The sequence below is a fragment of the Palaemon carinicauda genome, chromosome 21 (genome assembly GCF_036898095.1).
Source record: "Palaemon carinicauda isolate YSFRI2023 chromosome 21, ASM3689809v2, whole genome shotgun sequence".
Lineage (NCBI taxonomy): Eukaryota > Metazoa > Arthropoda > Malacostraca > Decapoda > Palaemonidae > Palaemon > Palaemon carinicauda.
The window spans coordinates 59,839,725-59,864,309 of record NC_090745.1 but is presented as its reverse complement, the minus strand read 5'-3'; the positions used below and the strand labels follow the sequence as shown (position 1 = coordinate 59,864,309).

The 24,585-nt window shown below is 40.1% G+C and overlaps 1 protein-coding gene across 1 annotated transcript in view; it reads right to left on the bottom strand.

Moving 5' to 3' along the window:
- The window catches only part of Uxs (UDP-xylose synthase), a 669,676-nt gene that overhangs the window by 231,926 nt on the left and 413,165 nt on the right, over positions 1–24,585 (bottom strand). Inside the window, exons 3-4 of the mRNA XM_068344364.1 lie at positions 12,360–12,456; positions 11,820–11,933 (exon numbers count right to left, since the gene is read on the bottom strand). Of these exons, the coding sequence (XP_068200465.1) occupies positions 11,820–11,933; positions 12,360–12,456 (211 nt within the window). The remainder of the gene's footprint in view (positions 1–11,819; positions 11,934–12,359; positions 12,457–24,585) is intronic.

Here is a 24,585-nt window from a genome sequence, read left to right as displayed (position 1 = left end):
ATAACATTCATTATAATCATGGTTATTAATACTGTCTTTGTAAAAATGCAAAGAAAAACTTTGAATGCCCGTATCTCAAAACTGCACTTATTGACCTTTAAATTCAATAGTTTCCCTTAGTTTTATAGATATAGCATTGAAATTTGGTATTTAACTCAGAAATACATTATAAAACAATGAAATTACGCCATTTTTTCCAATTTTTGCTTCATGTTTTTTTCTTAATTTTTTCCCTGATTTTTGGGGTTTATTTTTTTACCATAATGAAAAAATTCATATCTGGCCAAAAAATTACTTTTAAAAAAGTACCTCTTCATATTATTGGAGGTCGATATCAGGTCTATATACTGTAAAGAGGTAATCCTAGATTTTAGTAATAATTATCAAGGGAGGAGATAAAATTTGAAAAACACTAATTTTCAGGATAAATCACCCTGGCGTCACAAAACCGAAGGTCAGAGGCAAATATCCTATGCAGTTTGGAGATGTCCTAAGTCCCGATATCAAGTGATATCAATGTCAAAGTCCTGTCATTAAAAATAGACATTAGCCGACCTGCCCCTTTAAGTTAGACAAACTGGTCTGTAGTTGCCAGGTTCTTCTTTTGGTTCCTTCTTGTAGATTGGAGGATTATAGTCTAGTTTTGATCATTGTGGGGCCTTTCTTTCATTGGCTGCCTTTTGGAACAATTTTTTAAAAGTGTGGGGTTATCTCTTTTCTCATTCTAAAATCTCTCTTGGATGAATATCATGATGGACCTGGTGCTTTAGACTTACTGAGTCTTAGTGAATACAGTTGTGAAATATGTATTCATCGGTTTGGCTTTTTCCAAATCATTTATCATAAGATTACCCTCTTTGAGTCTCTTAATGGGCAAATGTTGTTTTTGATTGGTTTTCTACTGTTTACATACGCAATAAATTCTTCTGGGTTTTCTTTACTAGTTGAAGCCACTCTTTTCTCTTCATTGATCTTGGCCTTTTTAACTAGTTTATCTACTTTTCAGCTTAAATTATCTAATTTTCAGCTTAAATTCTTGTGCTCGGAAATTTCATGAATTAAAGGGTGTGGAATAACTGATCTATGTTTCCTGTCTCTACTTCTTGTTGCATTGGCTATATCTCTGTTGAAACACTTAGGTTGTGGTGTTCCATTTGGTAAAATTTTTCTATGCGGAATACATTTAGCCCGTGTTCTTTATATATTTCTACAAAGGAGTCCCATTGTGTATCGATGTTCCCTCTTTTGTTGTATTCTAAATTATTGGTGTATTCTTTCAGTTCTATCCAGTTACTATATCTGTAGTCTAGCTGTTTTATAATTTTCCTTGTGGTCACTTTTGTCAATAGTTTGCCTACTGAAACACTGGATACTAAATTTTCTTCTGTTATTGGCACAATATCTAGTATGTTGTTTCCCCTAATTGGTTTATCAACCCACTGACGGAGGAATTCATTGTTGACAAATTCTAGTAGCCTATGTCCTTATGTGTTTGATATAAAACTCATAATGTCCCAGTTTACTGCTGCACTGAGATCTCCCATTAGCACACCTAGCTTATTGTTAACTTTTTGTCAAAGTTGTCTAAACTGCTCTTCATTTTGTTCCTGTGTTTGATGTGGTGTTCTGTATATTACCAGTATGGACTTGTTTTTCCTATGGTGTTAATATTTGCACCTATCACTTCACATTCAGTTTCTAAAATAATTTTTATGGGGTTTAAGTTATTCTTAACGTAGAGCATTACCCCTCCACCTTTTTTGATAAGACGATCCTTCTTGAAAAGCTTGAAACCTGGGATTTTGTATTCGCCGATAAAATACTTTGTTTTTCTTGAATCAAGGTCTCAGTAATACCTATGACATCTAGTTACTCACTTCATTGCCGTGAAGTTTTTTATATTGTTTCTAACAGACTGAACATTTAATTGTGCCACTCTGAGGAAGTTTGTATCGTTTTTCTCTTCCTCTGTGGCTTTACTAGTGCTTTAGTTTTATTGTATTATCCAAGTTTACAGCCAAACATCCTTTAATTTGATTTTGGAGTATTTTAAGGGTCTAGTTTGTAGTTGGTTATTGGTCTACTGTGTTTAAGTAATTGTACCGGACGAGGTTAAGTTAGTTTCCACACACACACACACACACACACACACACACACACACACACACACACACACACACACACACACACACACACACACACACACACACACACACACACACACACACACACACACACTCTCTCTCTCTCTCTCTCTCTCTCTCTCTCTCTCTCTCTCTCTCTCTCTCTCTCTCTCTCTCTCTCTCTCTTTATATATATATATACATATAATTTATATATAAAATATATTTAAGTAATGAAAGCCAAATGACTATATATCATATACATACAGCATTACATCAATCTCCATCAACATATTTTGATCAATTATACCAAACATTACTCTTTATCCAGCTGCATTTGAAAAAAAGATAAGAAATAACCCTTCTCAATTACAGCACTATACTAACCAACTACCACAGCAAATTAAGTAAAATATTCTGGGATTTTTCAACAATTACGTACCAACAATAAATTATGACAATTAATAGATGGCAAATCAACAATGTAAAAAACGGATTTTGAGCGAAGCGAAAAATCTATTTTTGGGTGAGATGGCCATGACGTCCTAATGGAAGGTTCCTTTTAGTAGCTTCCCAAGGGTATATATGACTACAGTGATATTCCCAGAGAATCAAACCAAAGGTTTCACAGAATTCTAACTTCTGGCGCGAGTACCTTTAAAATTACTCTCAAGGGTATCGTATATCATCAGGGGACGTATTCTTGACACGCCACATGGCAATCTGCACCCCGAACAGCTTTTACGCTTCGAGGGGGAATACGTGGCAGAATAGAAGGGTAACCGCAATAAAGAATACCCTGGTTCCCCTACTACTATGGCATCACAACCGCGCCAACTCCCTCTGGCGATCATTCCTTGTAGCGTTGAGCAAGGTGCTACAGATACAGTAGATCAGGGGGGAAACCCTGAAGATCTTTTCATAGAAAAGAAGGGTGGGTCCATTAGGACGTCATGGCCATCTCACCCAAAAATAGATTTTTCGCTTCGCTCAAAATCCATTTTTTGGGCTCAAGCCATGACGTCCTAATGGAAGCATACCAGAGAATTAATGTATCTGTGGATTTTTGTCAGTGCCTTAACCTTGGGACAACATTTCTATGGCCAAAAGGGCCAATTGAGACAAATGACGTTACCGTTATCCGTCATCATCACCAAGCATAACAATGTTAGTGCTTCCTGGCCCCTGCGGGAAGAGTCATTTTAGACGATAGAAAAGGGGCCTCAAGGTAGCATATATTGTATGAACAAACATAAGTATACACTGAGAATACAAACGATCTCAAGGATTGTATATATTGCGGAACCAATATCAGTGTCCTCATCCGTTGATTGTAAGCATACAATGATATGAGAAATACTTACATGAGTCAGTTAAGGAACTCTGGTATTTTAAACATGCAATTGATGGGCGAATTAGGACGCAACTGCATTTTAATAGACATTTATTCCTAATAAATGACTACATGCTAAATGAATGTAGCATGATAAGGAAATTATACAAGAGACATACACAGAAATTAATGTTCTCTTTTTGAAAGGGGAAAATGATGAGTGCCACTCTCAAACTGAAGAAAGGCTCTTTTAACAAGACTTTTCTTTATAATTTCTGTACATGAAATAGTCTAACAACACTGTGTACTATGTACACACGGCACTAGTGATATCCGTATAATTTCACACCTGAGATTCTGAACAGATTTAGTGTTACCTTGGTAACACTTATTCAAAGGGAGGTCACACAAAAATTGCTGACCCATTCTCCTTTTAATTGATAGTCCCAATCAATTTACTGTTCATCGCAGAGCTAGACGACAGGGTCCAAAATAGCACCTGCCGCCACCACATATTGCTTCAATCCATAGATTTGCTTAGTATAGTGTCTGTAAGACACATTGGACAACCTCCGATCAGTAAGCGAGCGAAGAGGCTGAAGTCTACACACTGAAAGGTTCAGTGATGAAGCAACTTTCCTCGGATCTTTTATCTGCAGGAGTACTGTCAAGATCCGCTCCGCGAAAAAGGTAGGTGAGCTTCGCCCTCAGTTGTAGGGATAGTTTGATCCAAAGTTTTCTCCTGTAAAGAGCTGTTCATCCTGAAGTCTGAAGTTCTATGAAGATAGACCTTAGACGCTCTAGCAGACCTAGAGAGACATCTTCCTTCAGAGGGCAGATTCTGCAGGAGCCCCACCTCTTAGTAGGTAGGACATCTTTAATGAGAAAGGTTAGATCAGAAAAGAGATGCAGTTCTCCCACTTAATGTGGCCCTCATCTCCAGATAGGGCCACTATTTCACTAACTCTAGTCCCAGAGGCTATAGCAAACCGAAAAAATAACCTTTTAGGTTAGATGCTTGAGGGAACAATCCTCATTGTTCACAGGTGAGGCATAATGTAGGACCTTGTCCAAAGACCATGAGATGGGCTTTAGTGGCATTGCAGGCCTAAGCCTGCACATGTTTTCGGAAATTTATTAAAGATTTCAATCGTTAGATCCATTTAAAGGGCATGTAGAAGAGGTCTAGTCGGGGCTGACTTGCACAGAGATAATGGTCCCTGGATCCAAAGATCCCATCAAGTGACCTCTCTCGCAAAGTTGGCCATACCCTTGGTGCTTACTCAAGGGTTTATATGGGGACAAGGCCGAAGAACTAGCGTTCTCATAGTATCCCAGGATACACTGCCTCCTTCTCAAAGGCCATCGTGCTGTTGGCCGCCAGACCTTGAATATAGGGGTGGACAGAGAAGGACAGGCCGAAGATCATGAGATTGCTTTCGGGCCCATTTGCTTTACAAAACAATTTAGTTTTCCCAAGAAGACTCGTATTGTCTTCTCGTTGACTAGACTTGTATTCCTCTAGGAATTCATAAAATGAAGGGATCAGGTGTACTATGATAAATCGAAGGCAGAAAACTTCTGAACCTCCTGGATAATCCTAGGTGCATAACTAGGACTAGCCTCAGCCTCAGTTCCTTCATTACAGGGAACGGGGGTGTTCTTGGGCTTCCTGGGAGCCAACAGAGCCCCTCTTCCCTGGAAGGGTCTCAGCATGTAGAGGGCCTTCCGGAGGAAATTTGATGGGCTGAACAGGAATTCTAAGTCCATCACTTCTATTGCAGAGACATGATGTCAGTTACCTCCATTAGAGGATCCTCGTATGGGGCTAAATAACGAGATAGTATCTTGATAACGCTCGTGATGAAGAGAACGATCTGCAGCTCGGGGACTTGTCCCCCTCTGGGAGGGAATGGGTCTGCGTCCGTGTACCATTCCAACTCTATTGGGTTGAACCCGAGAAGAGCATCCGCTGTCACCTTGCGGATTATATATAAAAGAGCTGCTGATAGGCGCCATTCCCTTAAGGAAGGGATGGCTAGCATTCCCTAATGAAATGAGACGTCCCTTATCCTCGACAGTTTCGACACCTCATTATCGCTTCGATGCCCCAGATCAACCTGAGGAGGTCTGATCTGTGTGGAGAGAGTTTATCCACTCATTACAGGGCTAAAATGGCCTATGGGTCCGTGGCCTTTGGTCATTGTAGGGTAAGCGAAGAGGGAATGACCATCATTGGTCCTATTAGATCTCTTCGAGCGTTTGATGCGTATCTTCTCCAGCCTCTTAACGCATCTTATAGTTGTGCACGTAGCACTGGGTCTGTCATCATCGTGAACTGGAGAGAGTTCGAAACTCCTCCCTGTTAGCGTCATGGAATCCTGACTGATTACAATAGTCTCTTGACAGACCTTGCGATCTCCTTTTACATCCCCAGGGGAAAGGAGCGTTAGGGTGACTACAGGTTTCAATGATTCTTTAAAACATTGAAGCCCCTGAGCTGGAGAGAATCGAGACTTCTTGAAGTTATTTGCATCCTCGATGTTCCGGGGCCGGATCATCTCCATGGATGCTCATAGACAGTCGTTTCAGGTGCTGCCCACCCCAGCCTGTCGTCCAGGGCCATTGTTGCCTGAACTCTTTCTAGGCTTGGTTTCGCTTGACTGTGTCAGCTAATTCCGTAAAGATCCTAGGACTGAATCTAGTCCGACGAGAATCTTGTCTAGGATATATGTTATCTTCTGTAACTTGGATCCTAGGTAGGAGGGGAGGGGGTGACTGACTGGAAGTTGCTGATAGACATCTTCCAGGTCTGGCTAGATTGTCAACACCCCTTACTGAATAAGGTCCTTATGTTCAGAAGGATTAACATTCTGAACTTGCTGTTTTATTGGAACTTGTTGAGTGGCGCCAAGACCAGAATGACTAGAGTTTTCTTGAGTCTTCCATGTGAACACTAAACAGCCTTCCTTGGAAATCGATGGACTCTACTTTCCTCACCGCTAGTATGCTCTAGAGCTCTAAGGTATACTCTTCTAGGGGGGATTTAAATATAAGAAGAGTTGAGGAAAGGATGGAGGAGGTAGCCTATGTCCATTTCTATTCTAGTCTCATCTTGGTTAGACCTAGGACCCCAGGGATCGAAGGTCCGGCGATCCAGGAGGAACTTCCCTCCTACCAGAAGCGTCTGTTTGCTTCGTATGATCCGAAGGTGTATATATCTGACCGTCTGTGGAACAACGGTCATTGTAACTGTGGGATGCTGTTTAACATCCTAAGGAGAACTAAGAAACCCTTCCGTTCTCCTTTCAGGCCATACCTGACCGTTTGCCTATACCAGCTTTTCAGTGTTTCACTGTAATAGAAGATTCCTTTCTATTGTATAAAGCTTAGGATAAGTACGCTGGAAAAGAGGAGAGACACATACGTGTAAATCCTTCCAGCCAACTGCTGCGGCATTCCTAATTATTGATTCTAGGGCATCCCCCTTCAAGAAGTGGCCGATGGAAGATTCTAGTCCATAAGGATATAGTAGCGTCCTACATCCGGGGAATTAATAATGAGAATCAAGAGGCTGATGAAGAATCAGCATAAGGAAAAAGGGGGGGAAGTGGATCCCCCAAATCAGGTAGGTCTTAGCAAGGGATTGTGCTTAGAAGCACAACGTACTAGAAAACCATTCTATTGTATGGTTATGTACCAAAGATTTCTGTCTGCGATATGGTCCTATATTGCAGATGTACAGGGTATTGTATACCCCTATACAACTGGCATGTTACCGTCAAGGCTAGTACTTGGGGGTAAGTTAACTGGCACAGTACAATACTTCAGTACCGATATGGCTAGCAGGTTTTCGACATATCAGTGACATGTCGGCTGTCAGCGGGTCGCTGACAGAAGTCACACCATCCTAGCCAGTATTCAATGTGACTGGGTAGTGGTGAAAACTATACGCATAGTCAGCGGATCTCTGAACCAGAGGCGACTCCTCGGGTTGTCGGCAGACCGCCGGTAATCGATTGAAGGCATACCAACTCAGCTATTGACTGGGTGGTGACCAAGGGCACACACTGCCGGCTCTTGGCAGCGGAGTCAGATGTGACAGTGAAACAATGACTGCTGTCGTTGATTTCACTACAAGATGTGGCTTGATTGTGGAGTCTCTGCCCGGTGTTTGTCAGTCGGGGGCTCGAATCCCGCTCAGACCCACCAGTGCCGTTAGTGTCTGCAACCTCATCTTGAGAGGCAGGGTTAGGGGGGGGGGGGTTAGACCTTAAAAACCTTTAAAAGGAACACTATTGGCAGTTTTCGTAATGAGTAGTGAAATTTTCAGTCCAATTCCCGTAGAGTTTTCGCATTTTTGCGAGTTCGCAACTGAACCGCATTTATGAGATAACTTCTGAAACCAAACCAACCACAGTTCGACAGCTCTAGACTGCCGTCTTGTAGGTTGGGGATTGGGAAATAATATTGCTGGGTGGGTGAACCTCCATATATTATGTCCGTGAAAATACTCACCCTTATAACTGCAGAAGACTGCAATGCATCATCTGGTGTCCCTCCTGTAAGGAAGGGAGAACAGAAATGAGTATTCAATTGATTATCGCACTGATAAACAATTTGCAAAATCGTCTTTTGACAAAAATAGCTTAGGACAGAAAGCTAAAAGAGATAGTAGGAGACACATACCCGTGTATCCCCAGTGAGCCAATGCTGTTACTTCTCCTCAGTATTAAGATAAGGAAATTCCTCCAACCGGGGAATTCCCTGAAGAAAAGGTGGTTCGAACACCTAGGTGTAAGGAAGTGTACAAGCACTGTCCCCCTCTATACTTAACGCTGTGAGGTAAGGAGGATTGATTCACAATCAGAGTAACGAAGGAATGTCATTCTTTCAAAATAGGAGCGGTAACAGCAGAAGCTCGCATCCAAGATATGTTGATTAGAAATTAAAAGACATATATTTATGTATTCCAACCCATCTATTTGTTGTAACCTCCCTTACAATATTAAATCAGGGAGTTTCCTGAACAGGGAAACTCAGGGATAAGGGCTCTCCCCTTTAGGGGTTAGAGGCATCACACCGCCGGCCTTTACAAAATTTAATATTGCAGGGTAAATGTAAACTGATTTCAAATCAGAATATTGATGAAATATTCTGATTTCAAATCAGAATATTGATGAAATATTATTTTATCAATATAGAATTGGGTTCAGCAAATATCTGGACAGGGATACCCAAGATATATTGGAAATAACTACTAGTATAATATGAGTCTTTCAGTCGAGAAACATGCCAAGCGCCATTTTTAAAAAGTGTCGGAAATGGCGTTTGAAAATTGCCAATTTTCAATCGCGAATTACTCGGTAAATATAATAGCTAGGAGTTTCATATTTGTTATAAATAGTAGCAAATTTTATGCAGAACACAGTTAACCTAAAATATTTTCAATACGATGCACAGTTTTTTGGCATGTGATGTACAAGGATAAAACCCACGAAAAATAAAATAAAACTATTTTGTCCCAAAATGGTGCTTGGCATGTTTCTCGACTGAAAGACTCATATATACGTTAGTTATCCATCTGCCGTATTTACTATACTGCAAATATACTGACTACCTGTATAGACCTATACTGTAGTTCAGCCGGCAGAAAATAAAAGACATATACTTATGCATCCCAACCAATCTATTTGCTGTGACCTCCCTTACAATATCAAATCAGGGAGTTTCCTGATCAGGGAAACTCAGGGATAAGGGCTCTCCCCTATAGGGGTTAGAGGTGTCCCACCACCAACCCTTTATAAAATTCAATATTGCAGGGTAAATGGAAACTGATTTCAAATCAAAATATTGATGAAATATTATTCCATCAATATAGAATTGGGTTCAGCAAATATCTGGGCAGGGATACCCAAGACATATTGGAAATAACTACTAGTACAATATATACGTTAGTTATTCATCTGCCGTATGTACTATATTGCAAATATACTGACTACCTGTATAGACATACAGTATACTGTAGTTCAGCCGGCATGTTGCCGGATTAGCTAGCTATTGTCGGAGCATCTAGCAAGCTAGATAAGAGAGAGAGAGAGAGAAAGCATGGAGTGAAGGCTATCTATTACTGTATATGTATACAGTAATAAAAGATGTGAGTCTAATTTTACTGCCTTTCTCCAAAAAGAAGGTTCACTTCAATTTAGCCACAGTACTATTGCCGGCTTACTACTGTAGGCCAGCCTACGGCAGCACGAGTACAGCCGGCATGCTACCTATTGAGTCAGTACCTATCTGTGCCGGTCTACTGCCGGCCAGAACAATACGCCGACAACAGAAACTGTGGATAGCAGTTCAAGGGAGAACTGGAGAACCTTGGTGACAAAAGGGACCTCCCATCCACAGCCGCCAAGGCCACTGGAAGCCGGCAGTCGCCGACAGCCGTCATGGCCGCCGGCAGCCGGCAGTCGCCGACAGCTGAGGGCTGAGGAGGGGGGGTCTGGACGGCTCCGGCAACCCACCGGCAATGGTAAGGTTGCAGGACTCCAGCACAGGAAAGACAATGGCTCGGCCATCGTAAAAGAACAGAGAGGGGAGGGGAAAGGGTACTATATGAGGTATAGGAGGGATTGGCAATGTTGCCGGACCTACACACCTTGAAGAAACTCTGTTTCAGTACCAGCACGACCACAAGCGGCGGGAGAATCATTTATTCTCCAGCTTAGGAGGTGCTAATACAGTTAAGGGGACGGCAGCTCATGCCGTTCCTCTTAACAAGGGAGAAACAGAGTTCCAATGCCGGCGCCATCCTAGGCCACAAGAGTATACGACTCTATAGCCTAGGGTCGGCGAGCATAGGACTAGTCTACTAGACCACAGGGAGAAGGTGGCGGCAACATTCGACCACTTCAGGTGTAATCTTGGGAGGGCTAGCCTCCTATGCCGGCAGTTCCGCCGGCAGGGGAATGCAATCACCCCGCCGACCGACTGCCGACACAGACTAAATACTCTGAGGTTCTGATCGAATCCCAAAACTTGCCGTCTGCCGTTAAGGGATGAGACAGAAAACTCTAGGCTAGTCATGCCTGAATTCGAAATTCAAGGCCGACGCAGAGAGTTGTAGCCTAAGGCTACTCTAAGAGGGAAGAGAGATTACCCATAAATCTCTTACGAGATTAGTAACAGTTAATATAATTCCAGGAGATATCGATCTCCAGGAATGATAACCGATACACATGGGTAACCGGGGAAATGACGAAAGTATATGTTATCTAGGTTATGTTACCTAGACAAGACGAGATCTCGGTTACCTAAATCACCAAAACTCTGACATATACGATCGTCACGGAAAAGGGAAAATTATGCTTATAAATATCTTTACAATATATAATGCCTAAATAGCTTTCATAATAACAATTAAGCTATTTAAACCAGAATGTCTTTCTGCTAACTAAATAGCACATGTTCAAAGAACGACAGCGCCTATGGCGACACCGGCGATCGGCGAAGATCCACCCACAATAAATACACTAAATTCATTGTGAGGCTGGAACTAAATTACATAGTGTAAAGAATAAATACTCAACTTTCTGGATGGAGAAAGAAGCCGTAGAAAGCATAAAGATTCCAAGAAATCGATCGAAAATGTCAGATCGACAGGGAACACCACCGTAGCGAGTCGCTACAGATAAAGGAATGACCGCCAGAGGGAGTTGGCACGGTTGTGATGCCATAGTAGTAGGGGAACCAGGGTAATCTTTATTGCAGTTACCCTTCTATTCTGCCACGTATTCCCCCTCGAAGCGTAAAGGCTGTTCGGGGTGCAGATTGCCATGTGGCGTGTCAAGAATACGTCCCCTGATGATATATGATACCCTTGAGAGTAATCTTAAAGGTACTCGGGCCAGAAGTTAGAATTCTGTGAAACCTTTGGTTTGATTCTCTGGGAATATCACTGTAGTCATTTATACCCTTGGGAAGCTACTAAAGGAACCTTCCATTAGGACGTCATGGCTTGAGCCCAAAAAATGGGGTTACACATCAAGTGTGCAGCTGCATACATTTACAAAAGATCTGATTAGGAAGTAAAATCTGTGTTTCACAGCAGGCACAATAGGGATACCACCTGATGAGGATGATGATGTTACTCTTTACACCAACATAGCTCATTATGAGCAACATGTATGCTCTCTCTTGAGACAGTGGTTTAGCATAATTACATCAATATATGAGAATCTCCACTGCTATAAATCAAAATAAATTTAGCTTAAAAGAATATTATATGGTAACTACTAGGAAGTAAATATTAAAATTTTACTTTTAATAGGCTATCATACTTCATGTACATAAATGCTGCTTACCAATTGGATTTACATGACCCCAATAGGTCTCAGGCTGGGGATGAACTTCAGGGTCACCATAAACCTCAGACGTACTAGCTATCAAGATCCTTGCACCAACACGTTTGGCCAACCCTACAGAAAATGATTTTAAACACAAAGGTTAGGCAAATTCCTTTTACGGTTTATAATGAACAGACTATTAAGCGACTAATTGCTCAAAGAATTCCAAACTCTATAGTATGGAGTAAAGACATACCCAAAACTAAAACAGAGAATATGCAGTTTACCTAAATTCTCAGCATTAACATTCAATATAACTGTATCCTTTAATTAAAGAGGAAACTAGAATTGAGAGAACTTGTAACTTTTGCTTCAACTCATATATATAAGACCATTAAAATTTCTGTAAGTAAATATATTGGTAAATTTTTCATAAAATATAAGAAAGTGGTACATGAAAACAAAAATGAGAGAGTAAATCCTTAAATTGAAAATTAAGATCTCTTACACTACTTAACAGTAGTAAATGAATTTGATATTGTACTGTAACATCCTTACCTAGCATGTTGATAGTCCCTAAAGTGTTAGTTTTAATGGTTTTCACTGGGTTGTACATATAATGTGGTGGTGATGCAGGACTTGCCAAGTGGTAAATCTGATAAAAAGATAACATTTTTCAATATCCAGCAACATTTATGTCAGACTATCTGCAATCAGTTTTCAGACACAACTAGGCAACATACGATCAGTTTTATTTAACAAGAAAAGTGAGTCACACATTCTTCACAACCCTTCTAATGTTACTTGCATATATGTCACAACATGCAAACTAGTACTAACTTGTCAAAAATTGAGGTGCAAGTCCAATACAATACAGTACCCAAGTAAACTCTACACAAACAGACAAACTAAGTGCTGTACAGTACAACTATAAACTAATAATGTACACAGTAATCTTGAAAAGATCCTACATAAAAAATAACCAGCATGAAAGTTATGAAAAGGAGCCACCCATTAATTTCAAAAGAAAAAAAAAGACTTAAGATAATAAGGCATTGAGTCCCCAAGAACAACATGAAAAATTACAAAATATTTTTTTTTTTTTCCTTACTATACAAACATTGAGCTCTTTACCTAGAAGACATATTTCAGCGAAAGCTCAAACTAGCCATAAGGCTTTTAGTGAAGTAAAACTAGCCACCGCTAGTTAGCAAGAGGTGGGGTAGCTGGGGTAGACCGGTCTACCAGCTCACACTCGCACTAATAACATTATGTCACTTTGAAATTGCAGGCATGACTTCTGGGGGCAGGACAAGTATATGTCAAGAGCTCAAGGTTTGCCTAGTTAGGAAAAACACAAAATATTTCCAAATTTATTATTTGTTCCAGCACTTTTTACAAAATCTTTCGCTCTATACCTAGGAGATTCATCCTTGGGCGGGTAGAAGTCCTAAGAAAACTGGCTGATTTTTTAATGCAGGATGTGTCTCCTTGCGTCGCATGAGCTTAATAGAGAAACCCTTATACCTCGCTTGCTCTGAAAATGTATGAGAAAACTAACGGCCTGGACAATCTGTGGGGTTGTGAGGGAACTAAGCACTGTGACTTGACCAAGTACAGAATTATTTGAAGTTGAACTCCGCACTTAAACTAGCCATTACCCGACTTCCCCTCACTGGGAGGACGGGGACGTAGCAAATACATATCATATTTTAGGCTACACAAGGGATATGGTTTCTACCTGCAGATGGAGGAGGCCAGCTTGCAGATTTCCCTGGGTGCAGAGTCCCAAAATGGGAAGATGAAGACAGAAGAGACAGTCGCTCTAATGTTCATCCTGGGTAACGTATCCCCCTCAACCATCTACTACTTTCCCTGCAAGAGAGCTGAAGTATCTTATACCATATATTGTGCCGCCACCCCAAGACCTAGGCATTCAGGTTCCTGTGGGTTACATCTTGCAGGTAGTGGCCTGTGAATATTATCCAACATTTCCACACACCCATTTGAAATACCTGCTCCATTTAGTAGCTTTTTTGCCTGTTACGGACATAATTATGTCCCTAATCCCCACAACTGTGTCCGAGATCCAATTCGCAGCCAGTGCTTGCGCAACTAGTGCGGTCTATGAACGTGTAGAGGAGAGTCCGGATTCAAAGACAGGTCTATGACCTGTCAAATCCAAGAAGAGATCATATTCTTGGTGAATCTCCTCTTCACCTTGCCAGTGATCAGGAAAAGCCTGTTTACTGCAGGTGAGTTCTTGCAGATAATCTAAGATTACAACTCAGGGTTCTTATAGTGTGCAGTAACAAGTCTGGGCCAAAGGAGGAAGTACAGAGACTTCCATTCGGAAGGACCCGAACCTCAGGTTCGCTATTGATTGAGTCTGAGTCTTGGCAACCAACTCGAGGACAAAGTCGAGTGTCATTAGACCAGCATCCCCTGGCTTGGGTATGTCTTAGAGGGGACAATGTCCCTCACTGGCACTAATCGCGGAGGTCTAAGCAAGAAGGAAAGAACCTTTTTAAGAGACAGGTCATGATCTGAGAACTAACTGAAGGTATGAACCACTCCTTCCCAGGAGTGTGATCCAAGATCCCCGCTCCAAGGATGTGGTCTAATTTCTGGCTGGGGTCCAGAAAGCTCGACACTGAATAAAGAGAGACGGTTCCGTCAAGGAAAATTTGACTTCATTCAAAACGGATAACAAAGCTCAAAACCAAGCAGCATTCTGTTAAGGTCAAGAACAAGCAGGGTCTTTCATCCTCGTGGTATAGCAGGCTTCGCTATCCAAGGAAAAGAGATACCATATGCACGAAGCCTCTCCCAAGACCTCAATCTTAGCGGGAAGACCACTTCACCTCCATGAAAGGCAAACGATAACCTATGGGTTATCCAGCCTTCCTTTTCATTATTACAGTCAGGCCCCACTCTTCACAAGGATTGGGTAACAGAGACAGGGGAGAAAAGCGCGAATTCCCGAATACTTGCTGCCCTTGGGTGGGATAACTCCTAACCTACCTTAACAACTCATTGCCACTGCCTACACTAGGATAATTAATCACAGTATAGTTGTTCCTGTCTAGTAATACTGTATAACACTCGCTGATACTGTTGTGTTTGTTACTGTATATACTACAATCACTACAAAAAAGGTTAACTATACTGTAAGTGTTCCTATTTTCATTCGGAGGACTTGACTCACTTCACATGTAGCCTATATTTACAATAAGCAACATAGCCCTCTTTCTACGCATGTTCTCCCTACACGATTTCACTTACGCGTGACACAGAGAACCTCAATACCTATCATATAAAAAATTATATATGTGTAATAATTATATATTACATGTTTAAAACACATGACCTAATAGGTCACTGTGGAAGTAGAAGCTACTGTGAGAAGTGCTGTAGTCATATCATAGCAGGATGTGAATACCATATCTCAGCAATGTAACATTTTTCATGAAGAGTAAACACTAACCAGTCCGTGGGAAAGGTTGCCTGTGAGAACGGAACTGAGTATCTTCCGTGTATTAATGTGGTGTTTACATTAATCCCTAAGTGCTGAAATAACTTTAACATGCATAGGGATATTTGTGGTAGTTTACTGGAAGATGTCATACGGAATGGTCATCCGACCAAACCAGCTATACTCCTGTGATGGAGATGTTAACACTGTTGTTCTTAAAGAATAAACCATTTTAAAGTTAACTTACTTGACTTTACTTGAAGATGTAACATACCAACTATAATACTACACACATTTTAGATGACATTTGAAGGGAACCCAAATGTGTGTTAACAACAGTAGCACACTAATATATGCATGATAAAACTCTAGCGGCGTGATGATTTCAAGTAACATTTGCTCCTTTAGACTGGACATGCTTCACACCACTAACCTCTCTCCCCACCCAGTTCATACCAGCGCTGGCTATACCCTGTACTGTACCTGTATATCCATTTCCTGTGGTATGAAATTACAGCTACTGTATATTTGAAATAAATCATATTTTTATTAAACTTGTGTTTCACTTAACTGCATCCAATAATAATGCATGTAATATTTACATTTTATTATCGTATTGTAAATAAAAACATAGCAAATTATAATCTTATCCATTGATTACGTTTATACTTTCCAAATCAGCTGAATAACCCTGCATGGTCCGCCATTAGTAACCTCTATTTTCGGCAGGCTACCAAAGGATATTTCATATTTCCTAGAAGAAAAAATGTACTTGATATTTCATTTTCCAATTACCATACTAATTTCAATAGTTTTACTTGAAATACGTCTCTTATATTTTATTAACTGTTGCGTTAAATTACATAAAGTTGAACCGGAGTTTCGTTCATGTTGCCGATGCACAATAATTTATAGTTTTTACCTCTATGGTGCTTGATCATAAAGCTTATGAAATAATTTATTGTGGCTCCATCAGTGAATAGAGAGAGAGAGAGAGAGAGAGAGAGAGAGAGAGAGAGAGAGAGAGACTCCATTTGCTCTTTGGTAGAGCAATTCAGTTTAAGCATTTAGAGTTCCTATGATCTTGTCTAACTTATTCTTGAACTCGTTTATAGTTTTACTGTTTACTACATCCGCTGGAAGTTTATTCAAAGAATTCGCTATTTCGTATGTAAAGAAATTGCCACGTTGAGTGGTGTTATATCTTTTCAATTCCACTTTGTATGAATTACCTCTGGACTGATTTGTGATAAGCATGAATACATTGTTGTAATCTACATTCTTTATTCCTTTAAGAATTTTAAAAGACACTATCAACTGTCCCCTTATTCGTCGAGTTTGTAGATCAAATAATTCAAATTTTCCATCCTCAAACTATATCAAAATTGTCTTAGTGTTAGGACTTGTTTAGTGGCTCTATCTTGTACTGATTCTAGTCTACCTATATCCTTCTGAATACTTGGAGCCCAGAATAGGACTCCGTATTCTAGATGGGCTCTTACTAGTGATGTGTACAGCTGTAGTATAGTGTCTTTGTTTCTGTATTTGAACTGTCTGTGAAAAAATTTCAAAAGATTTGTCGAGAGAGAGAGAGAGAGAGAGAGAGAGAGAGAGAGAGAGAGAGAGAGAGTTACAAGGATTTTGAATGTCTCAAAGACATTTTAGTCCATCAGCGGAGACTCAATTTGCCCTTTGATAGAACGAGTTAGTTTAAGTTTTTAGAGCATTCTTATGATTTACTACTGTACATCCACTGGAAATCTATTCAAAGTATTTGCTATTTTCTATGTAAAGAAATTGCCACATTGAGTGGTGTTATATCTTTTTAATTCCAGTTTGTATGAATTACCTCTGGACTGATTTATGCTAAGCATGAATACATTGTTGTAATCTACATTTTTTATTCCTTTAAGAATTTTGATTGCCTCTATTAACTGTCCCCTTAGTCAGCAAATTTGTAGATCAAATAAGTTCTAACGTTCCATCCTCCATCTATATTCAAATTGCCTTAGAAATGGAACTAGTTTGGTGACCATAGCTTGTACTGATTCCAGTCTATCTATACCCTACAAATACTTGGAGCCAACAATTGGACTCCATATTTTACATGGGGTCTTACTAGGGATGTGTACAGCATTACTACAGTGTCTTTGTTTCTATATTTGAATTGTCTCTTTATGTAGCCTGTTAGTTTCTGTGCTTTCTTTTCAGCTTTTATGCTCTGTTTGGTGAACTTCAAATTTTTGCTGATAATAATACAGAGATCTTCCTCCTGGTCCACACTTTCTTATTTCATTACCCCGCAGTGAGTAATCTGATTGTAGGTTACTATAACATACTGTATGTGCATGACTTTACATTTCCCAGAGTTGAAAGGCATTTGCCATTTTCTGGACCATTCTTGTAGCCTCATTAGATACTCTCTTAAGGCTTCTACGTCTTCTGAGTTTGCAGCATTTATGACCAATTTAGTATTGTCAGCAAATTTAGCTATTCTACTAGTTAATCCTAATTTTATGTCGCTAATGTAGATCAGATATAGAAATGGTCCAAAGACGGATCCTTGAGGTACTCCACTTGTAACAGCTGCCACTCTGAAGCTTCTCCATTGATTACAGTTATCTGTTTTCTGTTTGTTAGGCCATCTTCGATCCATTCGGCTGGCTCTTCAATGAAGCTTAGCGCTCTAGTTTTGACCATTAATTCTTTATGTGGAACTTTGTCAAAAGCCTTTTGAAAGTCTGGGTATATGATGTCTATTGCCCTGGTTTTGTCATATACACTAAACATGTGGAAGAATTCCAAAAGATTTGTCACATATGATCTCTTTTGTCTAAAACCATGTTGGCTGGCTATCAAAAGATTGCTTTTCTCTATATGTTCTACTATTGAATCTACTATAATTGATTCCAAAATTTTGCAAGGCACTGAAGTTAGACTCACTGGTCTGTAGTTGCCAGGTTCTTCTTTGGACCCTTTTTAGTAGATTGGAGGATCATTGTCTAGTTTTCATCCTTGTGGTGTCTTTCTTTCGTTGGCAGTCGTTCGGAACATTTTGTAAGTGTTGGGTTATCTATTTTTCTAGTTCTATAATCTATCTTGCATGAATATCATCTGGAGCTGCTGCTTTAGACTTACAGAGTCCTTTTATTTTATTTTTGACATCATCCATTGTAAAAGTGATACTATTTAATAATTTTGGCCCTCCATATTTTATATCTGGTTCGGGGAGGGTTGTTGATTATTCCCTATGAATACAGTTGTGAAATATGCATTCATCAGTTCAGCTTTTTCCAAATAATTTGTTATATTATTACCCTCCAAGTCTCTCAATGGGCTACGGTTGTGGTGGCCGATGTGGTAACGTCTCTGACTGGTGAACGCCAGACTGGGGTTCGAGTCCCTCTCAAAGTCGTTACTTTCTTTGGTCAGTGCAACCTCACCATCCTTGTGAGCTAAGTAGGGGGGGGGGGGGTTGAGAGAGTCCATAGGTCTATCTGCTGAGTCATCAGCAGCCATTGCCTGGCCTTCCTTGGTCCTAGCTTGGATGGAGAGGGGGCTTGGGTGCTGATCATATGTATATATGGTCAGTCTCTAGGGCATTGTCCTGCTTGATAGGCAATTTCACAGGCCCTTGCCACTGCTATTCATAAACAGCCTTTAAACCTTTAATGCTGTTTTTTTATTGTTTTTTCTACTGTTTATATATGCCGCAGCAAAAGGCAAGCAATCACTGGATTTTCCGGATATCCAGGAACAGTCGGACTCTTGGGTAGTACTGAATATTACCAAGAAGCAGCAACTGGGTTTTTTTAGTTGACCAGGACTCCAACAAGGCACAAAAGCTATGTCAAACTTATGAGCAACTGAGCATATTTTGCTAGGAGAGAGAGAGAGAGAGAGAGAGAGAGAGAGAGAGAGAGAGTCTAAAAGACTTTTTAGTTCATTCGCAAAGACTCCACTTGAACTTTGGTATAGCGACTTAGTTTAAGCATTTAGAGAGTTCATATGATCTTGTCTAACTTATTCTTGAACTCATTTACCATGTTTCTGTATACTATATCCGCTGGAAGTCTATTCCAAGTATTTGCTATTTTGTATGTAAAGAAACTACCATATTTAATGGGTTTTGTATCTTCTCAATTCCAGTTTGTATCCGTTACCTATAGACTGATCTGTGCCAATCGTGAATACATTTTTGGGCTCGAGCCATTTTGTCCTGATGGAATTTCCTCAATGGCAGCTTTCGACTTGGGATATTTCTGCGAGTGATATACCAGAGAATTTTACCTGAAGAGGTATCATGGAGTTCTAACCTCCGGAGCGAATATCCCAATAGATATCGTGTTTAGAACAAGCCACGGCTATCCTTCCACAAATAGAGTTAACTTTGTCTCGAAGGATATGGGATAGGATTGGATACGTGGGAGAGAGAGTCGTTACAACTCCCGATTCCAGTGTGCTGCTACTAACACGTTTCCTGTAAAACCTTTCCTTTTTGCAGACACCATCTTGATGGTTGTTTGGAGTTTTTTCTGCTAGTTTTCGTAGCCTTTTGAGTGATTTTCCAATCATGGATGCTTTAGTTTCTTCCTCATCGACTAAGTTGAGTACCCTTTTCTTGTGTGTAGAAGAATTTCGCATCTCCACACCACTTTTTATTCAATGTAAATGCTTTTTATTGCCTTTGTCTGGCTTAGTTATTTAGTCACATTATTGTAAGAATGTATTTTACATTCTTTTACAATTGTGGTATGATTATGGGGTATCACCTTTTTACTAGTGCGTATTTTATCAGACTTGACTTAGGCTAACTGTACCTTGGCTGGTGACCATGACTGGTGAATATGCACTTGTGCACCATCCCCTTCTTTGATCTAACCTTTCTGGTTTTGTGAGGCTGCCTATCCTCCCATGCCACTGATTCGTCAGAGCGGGGTGCTGCAGTCCGGAAGGTCCCTCTGGGAGTTGGATAGTGTTTTACAGTTGTCCTATGGCAAATGTCTTCCCTTTCCACTTAGCCAACATGTTTGGCCAGGCAGTACAGGTCTTCCCTGTGTCTACTTCTTGTCTATCCATTGGAACTCACTAACCCTGTTCTAATACTGACAGTTGGAGGCCCCCTAGTGCTGCCATACCCATAAACTTCCCTTCTTGGTTTTTGTTAGGCTAACAGCTGGTTGTGAGGACTTGTCCTCTGTGCCCTATCACAGCAAAGCCTTTAGAACACCATTCTTGTCCTAATGCAACAGTTAGGCCTTCCTGGCTTGCCACCTTACCAATTTCTGAGTCTCCTATCACCAACCACCATTGTGCCTGCTGGTGCATCTACCTGCTGTGGAACCTTGTTCCCCTCCCAGTCCAGTTCCATGGCGACCTTCATGGCCTTTTTTGGGATAGCTTGTGGGCTTCCTAGCCTGGTCCTAGGTGGATGAGATTTTTCCTTCCCTGGATTAACTCTCTCTGCTGCCTTAGACACCACTCCTGGGTGGCTTCGCTGCCCCTTCCTCTTCCTGGTTAGGCCATACCCTTACTGTACTAGTAACTACAGTTCCTTTTGCCTAATCTTCTCACCCTAGTAATTGAGTTTTTCCCTCACCCGCTAAGTGGGCTAGGCTTGCCTGCACAGTATTTTCTATGGCCTAACCCTATACAGGTAGAAGGCTGGTACCCCCTGGGGTTCTCCTCTGCCACCTTAGTACTTGCCTGTTCTGTAGCTGCAGCTCCTCATCCTGGGCTATGTACCTCTTGCTGCGGAGTCCTGAATCCTTTGCCTGATTAGTCAATCCTGGCAGAAGTGTCACCTTCTGTCCCTGCTTCCGGTCTTGTCAGTTTGGGTTCTTCCTTTGTTTTTTATAGACTGCAGATTTCTTAGCTCTAAAGTTATCTGCTATTTTGCACAAGTTAGCCAGAAGAGGAGCTTTTAGCACTTGTTGGAGAATTGGTAATGTTACTCCTCTAAGTAAATGTGTTTGTGGTAGTTCAAATCCCACTGATTACCGCCCAATTTCCTTAACTCCCATATTATCTAAAGATTTTTAAACGTCTTCTGGCAAAACGTCTTAATAGGTTCGCTGAAGGTAATCATCTATTCCCTAGTCTGCAATTTGGTTTTCGTAAAGGTCTTGTAGCATGTGATGCCCTTCTAACAATCTCCATTGTTCTACAGAAATCCCTTGATTGTGGTCAGGAAGTTCATATGATTGGCCTTGATTTTAGTGCTGCCTTTGACCGTGTTTAATCATGAGGCCCTTGTTTTCAAACTCAAACAGCTGGGAGTGGGTGGGTCGTTTCTTAGCATTATTATTGATTTTTTAAGCAATAGATCTCAAAGAGTAGTTGATGGGCACCATAGTGAGTATAGGAATGTGATATCTGGTGTTCCACAGGGTAGTGTTCTTGGCCCATTACTTTTCATACTATATACACATAACATGTGGTTTGGCCTAGAAAACAAGCTTGCTGCATATGCAGAGGATGCTACTCTCTTTGCATCAATTCCATCCCATGAATGTAGATCTGGGGTTGGGGACCGTCCGCCATGTCCACCATTTTTTTTCTAATGATCCAATTACACAATTTCTATATATGTTTTAGACATATATAATACCTTCATCATATAAAAATTTCAAGTCATTTGATCAAAAACTTTTGGATTTATTAGCAAAAATCATGATTTAAAAAAATATTTAGGTACATTTTTTCCCACTACTATAATACCAATATGTATTGAAACTTATACCACAAAAACTACTCTAACAACCGAACAATTCTGTCAGACAGAATTTCGATTTTCCCTTTCTGTTTTTTTTTTAATGAATTTTTATTTTTTTTCCTCGTCTTGACGGAAAATAATCGTGAAAAAAAATGTAAAAAGAAAATCAAAATTTCGTCTGACAGAATTGTGGGATTTTTATTCTTCTTTTCAACGATATCTTTTTCTCTAATATCGAACAACAAATAAGTGAGAAAAGTGTACCTAAGTGGGAATAAGTATGTTTTTGAGTTATGAGCTCCCAAAGATTTGCAGCAATCTTTCACTTCTTTTCTAAAAGAAATCAAGATAATATTATTATGATAACTTTAATTGTTTATTCTTACATAAATGCACCCTAAACGAGGTATCTGAACTCTCAGTTTACTATTCCTATATTATGAGTTGCCAGCGATCTCTAATTGTTGCCAGTGTTTTAGTTAGCAGGTTTCAACTTTGTACTCTTATCCATGTTTTCTCTATTTCTTGGTTCTTTTTTTCTTGTTCTCCACTTACTTTTTGTTCTTTCTATCACCTTATAAGACATTGGCATTGCTATAAAATTCCAGAGGACGTTGTGAAAGCACAATCAACATACGAACTTCAAGTAAATAAACGCATGCATTATAATTTCTATATGTCTTTGGAAACTTTGCTGATGTTTTCGTAGCTGGTAGTTTTCATTCACCTACCCTCTACCAATGCCTTTCATTTCTGCCAGAAGTACGAGATTTCGAAACATGAGAGAGAGAGAGAGAGAGAGAGAGAGAGAGAGAGGAGAGAGAGAGAGAGAGAGAGAGAGAGAGAGAGAGAGAGAGAGATCATGAAAGCATTTTGCTGATATAGATAGCAGTTCAAATTGAGAGAGAGAGAGAGAGAGAGAGAGAGAGAGAGAAGAGGAGAGAGAGAGAGAGAGAGAGTTGAACCATTGTTATTATAGTATTTGTATAAATGGGAGTTTTAAATAATTCGAGAGAGAGAGAGAGAGAGAGAGAGAGAGAGAGAGAGAGAGAGAGAGAGAGAGAGAGAGAGAGAGAGAGAATAAAAGTATTTGTATAAATGGCAGTGGTAAATAATTCAAGAGAGCGAGAGCCTTACCTTGCCTTACCTTACCTTATTTTTTGTTTGGGCTCCCCAAGGTCCCTCAGTGTGAGGCACCTCGTATATCCACCAGAGAGTTGCTAATGCATCTTCCGGTGTATTTTGCATCTTCCAGTCTTGGATGGTCTGGGATGCATCTTAGGTATTTATCGAGCTTATTCTTAAACACATCTACGCTCACTCCTGATATGTTTCTTAGATGAGCTGGCAGCACATTAAATAGTCGCTGCATTATCGATGCTGGTGGATAGTGGATTAATGTCCTGTGCGCCTTTCTTAGTTTACCTGGAATATTTTTTGGCACTATTAATCTACCTCGGCTTGCTCTTTCTGATATTTTAAGCTCCATGATGTTTTCAGTAATTCCTTCTATTTGCTTCCATGCTTGTATTATCATGTAGCGTTCTCTTCTCCTTTCTAGACTGTATAGTTTTAAGAATTGCAGTCTTTCCCCGTAGTCAAGGTCCTTAACTTCTTCTATTCTAGCAGTATAGGACCTTTGTACACTCTCTATTTGCGCAATATCCTTTTGGTAGTGTGGGTACCATATCACATTGCAGTACTCGAGTGTACTACGTACATAAGTTTTGTAAAGCATAATCATGTGTTCAGCTTTTCTTGTTTTAAAGTGTCTGAATAACATTCCCATTTTTGCTTTACATTTAGCCAACAGTGTTGCTATTTGGTCGTTGCATAACATATTCCTATTTAACATTACTGTACACCAAGGTCTTTAATTGCTTCCTTGTTTGTGATTGTCTCATTATTAGGTCCCTTGTATGCATACACCATTCCTTCTCTGTTTCCATAATTTATTGATTCGAATTTATCGGAGTTAAATACCATCCTATTTATCTCCGCCCATTCATATATTTTGTTTAGATCTCTTTGTAGTGAGTTCCTATCTTCATCACAAGTAATTTCTTTACTTATTCTTGTGTCATCGGCGAAACTTCTCACTACGGAGTTTTCAACATCACAGTCTATGTCTGAGATCATAATAACAAACAGCAGTGCAGCTAATACCGTACCTTGTGGCACACCCGATATTACCTGGGCTTCATCTGATTTCTCGTCATTTGCAACCACTAGCTGTTTTCTGTTTTACAGGAATTCTTTTACCCATTTTCCTATCTTTCCCACAATATTATGCTTTCTCATTTTTTTCTCCAATATATTATGGTCTACCTTGTCAAAGGCTTTTGCAAAATCTAGATAGATCACATCTGTGTCTTTTTCATTTATCATATTTTTGTATATGTTTTCATAGTGTGCTATCAGTTGGGTCTGTGTACTTTTTCCAGGCACGAAACCGTGTTGACCCATATTAAACAAGTTATTTTTGACCAAATGGTTCATTATTTTCTTTTTTATTACCCTCTCATACACTTTCATAATATGTGATGTTAGGCTAACAGGTCTATAATTGCTTGCCTCTAGTCTTGATCCACTTT